The sequence below is a fragment of the Equus caballus genome, chromosome 10 (genome assembly GCF_041296265.1).
Source record: "Equus caballus isolate H_3958 breed thoroughbred chromosome 10, TB-T2T, whole genome shotgun sequence".
NCBI lineage: Eukaryota > Metazoa > Chordata > Mammalia > Perissodactyla > Equidae > Equus > Equus caballus.
In genome coordinates this window covers 28,445,794-28,457,231 of record NC_091693.1, presented here as the reverse complement: position 1 = coordinate 28,457,231, position 11,438 = coordinate 28,445,794, and the positions used below count along the sequence as shown (strand labels likewise).

At 50.6% G+C, this 11,438-nt stretch overlaps 1 protein-coding gene across 2 annotated transcripts; it reads right to left on the bottom strand.

Annotated features, from left to right (window-relative positions):
• Positions 1-1,133: 1,133 nt before the first annotated feature.
• Positions 1,134-10,833, bottom strand: ZNF8 (zinc finger protein 8). Of its 2 annotated transcripts, none has more exons than XM_003362245.5 (4): positions 10,534-10,833; positions 5,693-5,819; positions 5,304-5,399; positions 1,134-3,131 (listed from the first exon to the last, which is right to left on the bottom strand). In XM_003362245.5, exons 1-4 carry the CDS (start codon positions 10,600-10,602, stop codon positions 1,687-1,689), a joined length of 1,737 nt encoding a protein of 578 aa, XP_003362293.2. In that variant the 5' UTR covers positions 10,603-10,833; the 3' UTR covers positions 1,134-1,686. The 2 variants fall into 2 exon arrangements, with proteins under 2 accessions (XP_003362293.2, XP_005596673.1); XM_005596616.4 differs by having other exon boundaries at positions 5,111-5,399; positions 10,534-10,725.
• Positions 10,834-11,438: the final 605 nt, after the last annotated feature.

The following is an 11,438-nucleotide window of genomic DNA, read 5'->3' as shown; positions in this document are numbered from 1 at the left end:
ACACTGGCCGCCTGCAGCGGAGCGCACGAACTTAACCACTCGGCCACGGGGCCAGCCCCTCATCACAGACATTCTTAAGTGAAACAAGCATTTTTTTTTTTCTTTACTGCAATACCCAGTGAGGAAGAATACAAACAGGCCCCCAGGACACCAGGCCCTGGCAGTCTCACCCACTGCTGCTGCTGCACCATCAGTGAAATGCCAACACGGCCAAAAGGCAATTGATGGCTCAAGATTATTATGAAAATGGTTTTGTCCCGTGGCCCAGCCTAAGTCCCTCCTCTTAGAGATATACTCAGAACGACAGATGAAATGAGATGATTTCTAGGACTGAGGTGAAAATAGTCCCATGGCAGGTAGGATACCAGTGGAAATATATCATCTGTGTTTTGCAAAGTCCACAATAAAATGGTAAAATTTAGATTATTCATAAAAAGAAGTGGATTATCTTCTTTTCTTCACACCAACTACGAATGCTGAAAAATGGTGAAAAAGACTACTAAAAAAACACATTGTGCATAAAATAGCTAATGATGTCATTTGTTAAAATCAAACATCAGATTGTTAGTACAGCCCTGATCAATCAATTTACAAGGTTTGGAAAAAGCTGGCTGCAGTGTTGGGCATGGTTTCTCCACCTGACATGTTTGGGGCCAGATAATTCTTCATTGAAGGGGCTGGCTTGGGCATTATAGGATGTCTAGTAGCATGCCTGGCCTCAACCCACTAGATGCCAGGGGCACCCTTCCCTTCCACCACTTATGACAACCAAATTGTCTCTAGACATCACCAAATGTCCCCTGAGTGGCAAAACCATCCCCGACTGAGAACCTCTGGTATAGAGCAGCACTGGCTGTTCTAAGGCAATGGTCTTCAAAGGAGCTGTGACACCCCAAGGGAATGCTGTGGGTCTTCCCAGTGGCTTCTCTGGCATTTAACTTGGGCGTGAGTGTGGCTGACATGTGGGCAGGAGCCAAGCGTGCTCTAATGACTGTGAAGTGCAGAAGTGGCCCCAGTGGATCACATATGTATGTGGGAAACAACCTGTTTATAATGTATGAACTGAGATCTTAAGTCAACTTCACATATTAACACAAATTAATTCCTGCATGCTTAGAATTTTATACAGAATCTTCCAGAAACGCAACAGCATTTTATTTTGTTCAAAGCTCTTGCAGGAGTTAGTCACCACTGTGGAAAACCACATCCCATACAGGAAGGCCCCTCACAATATTTCTGTGGCCAACATCGCACCTCGTGTGCCAGATGGCAAGTGACAGGCAATGTCCCAGATTTCTGGGTGTAATGGCCCACACAGTCAAACAGATAAATACTGTACCAACTCAGGACAAGTTACTCTATCACAAATTACTTTCCTTTTAATTATCCTTTACAAAATGGGGCTGTATATTGATTTTTTGACATTACACATGTGTGTAGACTACATTACCTATGAATTTATTTCGGGGTGTTAGAGGGAACAGTACAATTATCTATGGTTAAAGGGACACTGGGCTTGACAGATTTGAGAAGCACCAACTCAGGTGTCAGGAAGCACGATTTCCCTAGGACATCAGAGGTCACGATCGCCACTTCTACCCCTAGTACCCCTTTCTGTGGATATATTATGTGGACTCACCACATTTTTGTACCTGTGGTTCAAAAGTCATCTGTAGGCTTTCTTCCCTATGTGGATTCTCTGATGTCAAATAACATGGATGTGCCCATGGAAGGCTCTTCCACCCCGATGACATGCACCGGGTTTTTCTCATGCATGATTTCGTGGATGTCAAATAGAGCAAGCGCCCGGTTTGCAGGCTGTCCCGCCTCTGTCTCGCCCCCAGGGTGCTCGCCCGAGTGTGGGTGCTGATGCTGAGGCTGGCCCAGGTGCGAGCCTCGGCCAAATGGCTGCTCACGACGCCGGTTCCGTCCACGGGGCTCCTCTCTGGTGTGAGTTATCTGGTGTCGGATGAGGTGCGAGCTCTGAATGAAACACTTCCCGCACTGATTACACTTGAAGGGCCTATCACTCCGGGGAGCCCTCTCATCTGGATTCAAGGGTGGGTCACAGCCCAGGGCTTCCGCCCACTCGTGCTTCGTTAGAGCTGGTGTCTGCTCAAAGATCAGCCTCTGGCGGCACTCATAGGGCTTCTCCCCAGCATGCTTCCGCTGATGCTGGGCCAGGGAGGAGCTATGCCTGAAGCCCTTCCCACAGTGGTTACACTCGTAGGGCCTCTCCTCAGTGTGAGTCCTCAGATGCAGAAACAGGCAAGTGGTCCGTGAGAAGGATTTCCCACACACACTGCAGGTGTATGGCTTCTCTCCAGTATGCGTCCGTTTGTGCCGGCCCAGGGAGGAATTCTGGTTGAAGGCCCTCCCACAGTCCTGACACTCATAGGGCTTCTCTCCGGTGTGAATCCTCCGATGGACGGTGAGGTGTGTGCTATGGCAGAAAGACTTCCCACACTCGGCACACTTATAGGGCTTGTCTCCTGTGTGAATTCGCTCGTGCTGAACCAGGGAGGAGTTCTGGCTGAAGGCTTTCCCACACTCTTTGCACATATAAGGTCTCTCTCCTGTGTGGATCCTCTTATGTACTGTGAGGTGTGCATTATGGTTAAAGGACTTCCCACAGTCTGTGCATTTGTAGGGCTTATCCTGTACCTGGCTGCGTGTGAGTTCCACAACAGGAATGGCCTGACTGGAAGCTTTACTCCAGTCACTGCTGTCACATGGCTGTTCTCCTGAGGAGCCTATTTGCTGACTGACTAAGCCTGAGTTACGCTCTGTGTCTGTAACCTGTGAGTTGTAAGTACAGAAACCTTCTCTCCCAGTAATCCCCAGGAATGGGTTTAAGACTGAACTCAGGACACAGTTTTCTCCAAGTCCGAGACTTTTGTAGCCTCTATCTCGAATTGGTGCTTCCTCAAGGCTAAATTCCAATTGCCTCAAATTATCCTGGTCCTTCTTGGGTGTCTTTACCTGGCCCTCATGTTCCCAGTCTCCCCCTAGTGCTGTGGGACAGGGAGCATCCCTCAGGAAGCCTTCCCTTCCTGAGACATGGGATGGCTCCTCCTCAGGAAGGCCCTGCTCCTCAGGTGGCACTCGACCTTCAGGTCCAGGCTCCCAGTCTGAAAGAAAATCAAAGAGCTCTGAGGGGTTGGTGGAAAAAACACACAGAGGCCTATGTCCTAACTACAAGTCCTGCCTCCAGGCAAATCCTGATTCTGCTCTTATGTTGACACCAAGTGCCCCTTCAGCAAATACAGCTTCACTCATTCATTCTTTCAACAAAAATTTCTTGAGCATCTGCCATGGGTCCAGGTACTGGCCTGGATCAGGGGCCAGCAAACTACAGCCCCTAAGTGACAGATGGTTTTTATGTTTTCAAAGGGCTGTGGAAATTTTTTAAAAAGAGAGTATGTGACAGAGACAGGCAGAATTCTAAAGCTGTCCCCTGGCTGTCAATCAGACAGTCACTTGGTACTGCTGTGAAGGGATTTTGCAGGTGACATGAAGGTCTCTCATCAGCTGACCTTCAACCTTAAAACAGGGAGATGATGCTGGGTTATTTGGGTGGGCCCAAAGCAATCTCCTGAATCCTTAAAATCAGGAGAAGGAGGTAGAAGAGAGAGGCTGGCCATGCAGGGGGACACAAGCAGCTTCTCCCGAAGCTAAGAAGCTCTTGGCTGACAGTCTGCAAGGAAACAGGAACCTCAGTCCTATGACTGCCTGAAACTGAATCCTGCCAACAACCTGACCGAGCCTGGACCAGATTCTTCCTGAGCCTCCCAACGAGCACCCCTAGCTCAGCCGACACCTTGACTTTGGCCTTGTGAGATCCAGAGCAGACAAAGCACTTGAGTCTGACTGACGGAATCATGACATAACAAATGTGTGTTGTCTTAAGTTGCAAAGTTCATGGTAATTTGTTACAGCAGCAAGAGAAAAAACATACAGAGATTGCATGTGGCCTGTAAAGCCTAAGATATCTACTGTGTGGCCCTAGATGCTGGGATGAAGAATGACCCTAACAGACGAAAGCCCTGCCCTCAGAAGCTGGGGAGGCAGCCACTGAACAGAGCAGGGAAGGAGCAGGCTTGAGGGGAGACGAGGAGCTCAGTCTAGAAACCTGAAGTTTGATACGCCAGATTACCAAGTAGAAGTGCCCACACATCTTCAGCAAACCTTGCAAGGACCAGCCCCAAGGTTCTGGAATCCTCCAGAACAAGAACTGCCCCTCGAGCAGGCACAGGCTCTCCGCTTCTGATGGTGCAGAGAAGTGAAGTGTCTTAGTTTCTCATGGCTGCTGTAACAACTTACCCCAAGCTTAGCACCTTACAACAGCACACACTTATTTTCTTACAGTTCTGGAAGTCAGAAGTCCTAAAGTCAAGGTGTCGGCAGGGCTGCATAACCTCTGGAGGTTCTAGGAGGGACAGCAGTCTCACCATTTCCAACTTCTTGAGGTGTCCGCACTCCTCAGCTCTTTCCTTCACCCCCAGAGTCAGCAGCCTAGCATCTTCAAGTCTCTCTCTCTGACGTCACATCTCCATTCTTGCCTCCCCCAACACAAGGACCATTTGATTACAATGAGCCAACCCAATAATCCAGCAGAACAGGTTCTAGGGATTAGGACGTGGACATCTTTGGAGGCCAGGCTTCCCTGCTCGCCCCAGCTGTCTTGAGCCCCCTCACCTGCTGGAATTCTGTCCACAGCACACTATGTATTCATTCACTCAGGGTCCATCTCACCACACCAGGATGTCCACGGCCAAGTGCCTAGAGCTGACAGGTAGCAAGTACTCAAAACTACATGCCTCCGATGTGAGGGAACAAAGGGGAGCGGGGCCCAGGGAAAGGGGCTGGAAGAGCCGAGGCTGGCTAGGTGGCAGGCTCCTGCTCTCACTCGCCTCTGGCCCCTAAACTGGACTTTCTGCACAGCACCCAGAGGGATCTTACAAAAACATGTCAGTCCACACAAAAACTTGTGCAGGAATGTTCACAGCAGCACTATTGACAAGAGTGAAAAAGTGGAAACAACCCAAATGTCATCAACAGATGAATGGATAAATTAATGTGGGTATCCATATAACGGGATATTACTCACCACAGAAAGGAATGAAGTACTGACACAAGCTCCAACGTGACTGAATCTTGAAAACATGCTCATGAAAGAAGCCAGATACAAAAGGACACATAGTGTAAGCTTCCATTTAAATGGAATATCCAGAACGTGCAAACCTACAGACTGAAAGTGGATGAGTGGTCACCAAGGACTGGGAGGGATGGGTGATTCTCACCTGGGCAGCAGCCCTGGGCAATTCCTCTCTCCATCACCCACAGCTCAGCCCCTTGCTCCAGCTGGGAGATGACTTCTGGTTTTGGAAGCTCAGGCCCTGGAAACAGGGAAAGATACAGAATGTGGGAGTCTGCTCTGGGAAGAAGGAACCAGCCCAGGTTCCAGCCCTAGACTCCTGACCACAGGGACATGGGTACACCTCAAAACAAGGTGAAGGCTTTGCACTGGGACAGAAACTCCCTGCCTGCATGTCCCACAGGGAATGAAAACCCAAGGTCCCTGATACCCAGTCCAAGGTCAAGTCCACAGACCAGAGGCCCTACGACCTACAACCCAGGAAAAATAAGTCACCATAGGAATCTAGTCACCAGCTCAGGAAGTGGGCCTTACCCACAGAGAGCAGGTGACCAAAGGTCTCCAGCATCACATCACGGTACAGGGTCCTCTGTGCAGGGCCCAGTTGCCCCCACTCCTCCTGTGTGAAGTCCACAGCCACGTCCCGGAACGTCACTGGCTCCTGAAACATCAGACACACTCTCGATCAGCTGGACTGTCCCCATCAGTGCTCTCGGGAACAGGAGGAGGAATGGGGAAGAAGATGGGCAGACCAGTGTCCTAAGAGAGTGCACGTGCTGAGTGACATGAGTCAGGTCTTACTGGGCACCTCCAGGGCTGCTGCATGTCGGTGTGAGTTGTACTGCAAGGGGATGTGACAGCAACCAGGCAGGATGCAAGCCAACCACAGCTGACCTACAACCGATCTCAGATAAGTGAGGGTGCCTCAGAGAAGGGTCTAAGCTGCTGAGTTCCAGATCCTTGGGCTAAAAAAATGATTACTGTTTTAAGTCATTAAGTTTTGGAATAGTTTGTTATGCAGCAACAGCTAAGTGATGTGCTAACCAATCCTCAGATTCAAAGCAAGGCTCATCATCCTCCCTGAAAAGAGGGGTGCACAGTTGGAGTCAGAAACTCGCCTGCCTCCAGGGACCAAGCTGGCTCACAAGTGACTGAAGTGGGCAGCATGAGTGCTGACAACGGGACCTAACCTGTGAGAGGTGACGCTGGAGGAGACAGGTAATATGTGATCCATCTGAAGTGGCAGCCAGGAATCAGAACCAACTGATCACGGGGAATACAGGCCCCATGTCATCAAAACTGCCAATCTCTGGCAAGAAGCTAAAATATGGCTCATGTTTTTACGTGAAAACTTTTAATTTTTATAAGTTGATGCAATGTATCTAAAACATGTCCCACAAATGAAACCCTTCTGTGGGCTGGCTGTGGCCATGGTTGAAAGCTAGATATTTCTGGATCAGAGTCTTGGCTCTGCCACTTCCTCCTCAAGAAGCGCAGAGCAGATAGCCACCTCTGCCTCATTTCCTTGTCTACAAAAAAATCATTCTTTGGGAGCTGTGACAGGGATTAAGTGACTGCAAAACACTTCCTACAGGACAAATAGATAGCTACATGCAAAAGAGCAAAGTTGGTCCTCTACCTCACAGCATATATAAAAGTTAACTGAAATTGGATCAAAGGGGCCGGCCCCTTGGCTGAGTGGTTGAGTTGGCGTGCTCCACTTTGCGGGCCTGGGGTTTCGCCAGTTGGGATCCTGGGTGTGGACATGGGACTGCTCATCAGGCCATGATGAGGCAGCATCCCACATAGCAGAATCAGAAGGACCTACAACTAGAATCTATAACTATGTGCTAGGGGGATTTAGGAGGAAGAAGGAAAAAAAAAAGATTGGCAACAGATGTTAGCTTAGGTGCCAATCTTTAATAATAAAAAAAAGATCAAAGACATAAACGTAAGAGCTAAAACTATTAAACTCTTAGAAGAAAATATAGATAAATCTTCAAACCTTGGATTTGGCAAAGCATTCTTAGATATGACAGCAAAAGCACAGGCAACAAAAGAAAAAATAAATAAATTGGACTTCATCAAAATTAAAAATTTTTGTGCTCCAAAGGACAATGTTAACAAAGTGAAAAGACATCCACATAATAGGAGATAATAATTGCAAATCACATATCTGATAAGAGACTTGTATCCAGAAGATATAAAGAACTCTTACAACTCAATAATAAAGACAACCCTAATATAATGGGCAAAGGATCTAAACAGATATTTCTTCAAAGAAGATATACAAATAGCAAATGAACACATGAAAAGATGTTTGACATCATGAGCCAACAGGGAAATGCAAATCAAAATCACATACCAAATATCTCAATTTTAAAAGGATATTTTCTTTTAAGAAAAACACAAATAGACTTAAAAATATTAAAGAAATTATAGTACAGGTAGCATGTGGTTCTGACAAAAATTGTGCAGGAAACACGCAGCACCCTTTGGTTGGAAATAAAGGTCTCTGTTGTCCCGTATCCTCACCTCCCACTCAGAAGGTCCTCCAACCCTGAGACATGCTCCCTGTGCCTCCTGCCCCCACCCACCATCGCCCACTCTGCATGAGTTGCCAGTGACAGCCCAGGTACTGGTCCACTGGGTACTGGTCTACCCAGGCCATGAGACCTCTCAGTGGCATCATGTGAGTCTTTCACGTCTCCACCTGGAATTGTAGCAGGAGCCACTCCTTGCTGTCTTCCTGCTGCTCCACCTCAGACTAGACCCCTGCAGCTCTCCTCTTGCTCTGCACTGTTGGCGCCTGGAGCGATGGGCTACATCAGACCCCTCTCCTCCACACACTCTCCCACAGCTGACCCAGCCACCCCGGCATCAGCCAGCACTTCAGTCACTGGGCAAGCCCGTCTCCATCCCGGTGCCTTAGTTAGCTCTCAGTATCTCTCCTACCGCCACCCTTCACATGCTTGAATGGTTTTTCTCCAACCCATGCTATTCCTGCTTAAAACACTTGAATGGCTCCTTCTCACCTCTGGATAGAGGACGACCCCTTTCAGCCTGGCTAGTTGGCTGGATAATGGCCCCCAAAGATACCTGGATCCTAGTTCCTGTGAATGTTACCATAGTGGCAAAAGGGACTATATGATATGATTAGAGATTTTAAGATGGGGAGATTATCCTGGATTATCCAGGTGGGCCCTAAATGCAATCACAAATGTCCTTCTAAGGGGAAGGGAGAGGGAGATTTAACTACAAAAGGCAGAAGGCAATGTGACCACTAAAGCAAGAGGCTACGCTGCTGACTTGAAGAAGGACAAAAGGCCACAAGCCAAGGAATCCGAGGCTTACAGCTCCAATAGCTAGAAAAGGCAGGAAATAGATTCTCCCTCGGAGCCTCGACAGCAAGGGTGGCTCTGCTCACACCTTGATTTTAGCCCAGTTCGACTTCTGACCTCCAGAACTGTAAGAATAAGTGTGTATTGTTTTAAACAACCAAGTTTGTGGTAATCTGTTACAACAGCCACAGGGAAGTTAATACACTGGACCTCAAAGCCCTCCACTTCTGGTCCTTGTCTCCTGTGGTGGCCTGCCTTCAAGATGGCTCCCAAAGATCCCCTGCCCTCTGTAGTCCCCTCCTATACTGAGCAGGTTTGATTTGTGTAACTGATAGGATATTATGTAAATGACAGACTGAATTCTGACCCCAGGTCACAAAAGGCATCATGATTTCCACCTTGCCCTCTCCTGGATCACTCACTATGTGGGAAGCGGGATGCCATGCGAGGACACCCAAGCAGCTCCACAGAGGCCCACATGGCAGAAACTGAGGCCTCCTGCCAACAGTCCTGTGAGTGAGCCATCTTGGAGGTGGATCCTGCACCCCCAGTCAAGTCTCAGGTGAGAACAGTACAGGCTGACATCTTGACTATAACCTCATGAGCCAAGGCCAGAGCCACCAGCCAAGTCACTCCAGGATTCCTATCACTGGAAACTGCGAGATAATACTTGTTGTTTTAGGCATCTGAGTTTTGGGTTGTCACACAGCAACAGATAACTTAAGCCTATCTTACTGCTGACAAAGACTCTCCTTGACTAAACTTTAGTCTGTCTCCTCTAAACCCTCTTCTCAACGAGGCCTTGACCTTTGGGCTTCTGTGTCCATTTCTGCATCACCAGTTTTACCAAAAGTCCTGTCAAATAAGTTTAGCCAGAATCCCCACCCTCCATATCTGATCACTCTCTATACCTTTTCTAAGTCCTCATGCCCCACAGTCCTCCAGGTAATATCTGTACACTTGGCCTGCTTCAGCTAGAATCCCATTAGGTCAGTTTACCAAGAATTACCTGCCCCCCATGCTATAAGTCTCCACTTTTCCTTGTGGTATTCCAAATTGAGCCCAGTTTTATACTGGTCTCTTTTCCCCTATTGCAACAGCTCCTGAATAAAATTTGTTTTTACTGCTTTAACTACTGTCCAGCTCTGATTTTCTTTGACGCTGCTCACTCCCTGCCCACTCCTCCATCCACAGCAAAAGCAAACTAAAGTGTGGTTGCATTTCACGCAAATCTGCAACACACATCTGAAAACGTGCAAATCTCAGATTATCAATAGTTGCGCTTTGCGTACCAAATCTGAAATAATGCAACCCCCCGTGAACAACAAAAAAAGACAAGTACATAATTTCAAAGACGGAGAGCTCCAGGAAAGATAATTATTTTTGGTTCCTGCCACGTGGAGACACCCGTGGAGAACACAGGCAGCGGCTCCTGTGTCTACAGTTGCTGGAGCTTCCCAGGTGGCCTTGCAGGCACCGACCGCCCTGGACCGCGGTTCCCCACAGCCCCGCGTGCGGGGACCCGGGCTGCCGCTCCCGCCACACCAACGCGGTGCGCGGTGACCCGTCCTCACTCCCAGGCGCCGTGCCCCGCGCCCAGGCCAGGGGTGGCGCGGGGCGGGGCTCTCCGCGGGGATCTGCCGACTCCGCAAGCCGAGGCGTCTCTATTCGGTAACACCTGCCATCTCGGTCACTGTCACCGTCCTCACGGCGGTCGGCCTTGGGGCGGGGCAGGGGTATCGGCGGGAGCGGGACCAGCCCTGTCCTGGGGAATGACCCTAAGCCGCATCCGAGATCCTGGGGCCGGGGCATCAGCGGAGCAGGCGCACTCGTGGACCAGAGGACCGGGTTCGAACCCCGGCTGCACCCCTCCGCCCCCGGCCGGTCACCGCGTCGACTGCGCCTGTTGCCCCGTGTGTAAGGGGGACAATGCCCGTGCCCTGCTCACCGCGCGCTGCGAGGGTTAGAGGTCACTATCTGCGGGAAACTCGGCCCTGGGCCCGCTGCCGTCGTTATTTTTATTATTATTGTTACCTGAAGCCGTTCCGCCGGCGGCCCTATAGCCATCGCCAGTGCTGCCGCTTCTCTCTCGGGGTCCATCATGGAACGAGAAGTTGAGGACAAGCGCCCGAGGCGACCCTAAACCAACAGCTTGACCCGCCACCAGAACCGCTCGACTCACTGCCTGCCGGACAATGGCGGCGGCGCCGGCGACGCTGGGACTACAACTCCCAGAAGGCCGTGCGGCGCGCCGCAGCGCCCGGCCAATGGAAGCCTTCGTCCGTCGAGCCCCCTACCAATGGGAGCCTCCGTCCCGCTTGTTCTTCAGCCAATGGAGGCGAACTGGCTGCCGGCCAATGGGAGCCTCCGCCCGCCGGACCTCCGGCCAATGGGGTCGCTCAGGAGGCCGGCCCGGGCCAGGGGGTCCTGGAGGGTGGGGGCGGCGGCGACTCTGGCTGCGGCGCTAGCCGGGCGCCGGGTGACGCAGGCGTCTGTCCTTTAAGGGCGCGCGGCAGGCTCCCGAGACCCGGATGCGGGGGGATCGTCTTCCCAGCCTCGCCGTTGAGGGTCCGCGTATCTGCGACGCGGCGGCGCGTTGACGGCGGCCAGGCAGGCAGCGTCCCGCAGCCTCTGCCCCGCATCCACCTCAGAATACGGTCTGTCTACACTGGAGTGGGGCCCGGATCTCTGCCCCGCGTCCACCTCAAAATGTGGTCTGTCTACACTGGAATGGGGGCCGCAGGCTCTGCCCCGCATCCACCTCAGAATGCTGTCTGTCTACACTGGAGTAGGGGCCGGGCTTGAAACCCGGGGCCTGCACCGTCCAGCTGGACATGCACAGGGGCAGGCCTGTGGCTCCCATTTTATTCTGCCATTGTACTTAAAGCATTTCTATGCACCAGAATTGCGTGACCATTTAACATGTGCTCATGTAATCG

Bases quoted from the DNA above. Each gene is read 5' to 3' on its own strand.
- ZNF8 (XM_003362245.5), bottom strand. From the start codon at position 10,602: ATGATGGACCCCGAGAGAGAAGCGGCAGCACTGGCGATGGCTATAGGG. The intron at 5,400-5,692 runs GTAAGGCCCACT...CCCTGTTTCCAG, and splicing joins TGGTCACCTGCTCTCTGTGG to GGCCTGAGCTTCCAAAACCA. The intron at 3,132-5,303 runs GTGAGAATCACC...ATTTTCTTTCAG, and splicing joins TGCCCAGGGCTGCTGCCCAG to ACTGGGAGCCTGGACCTGAA.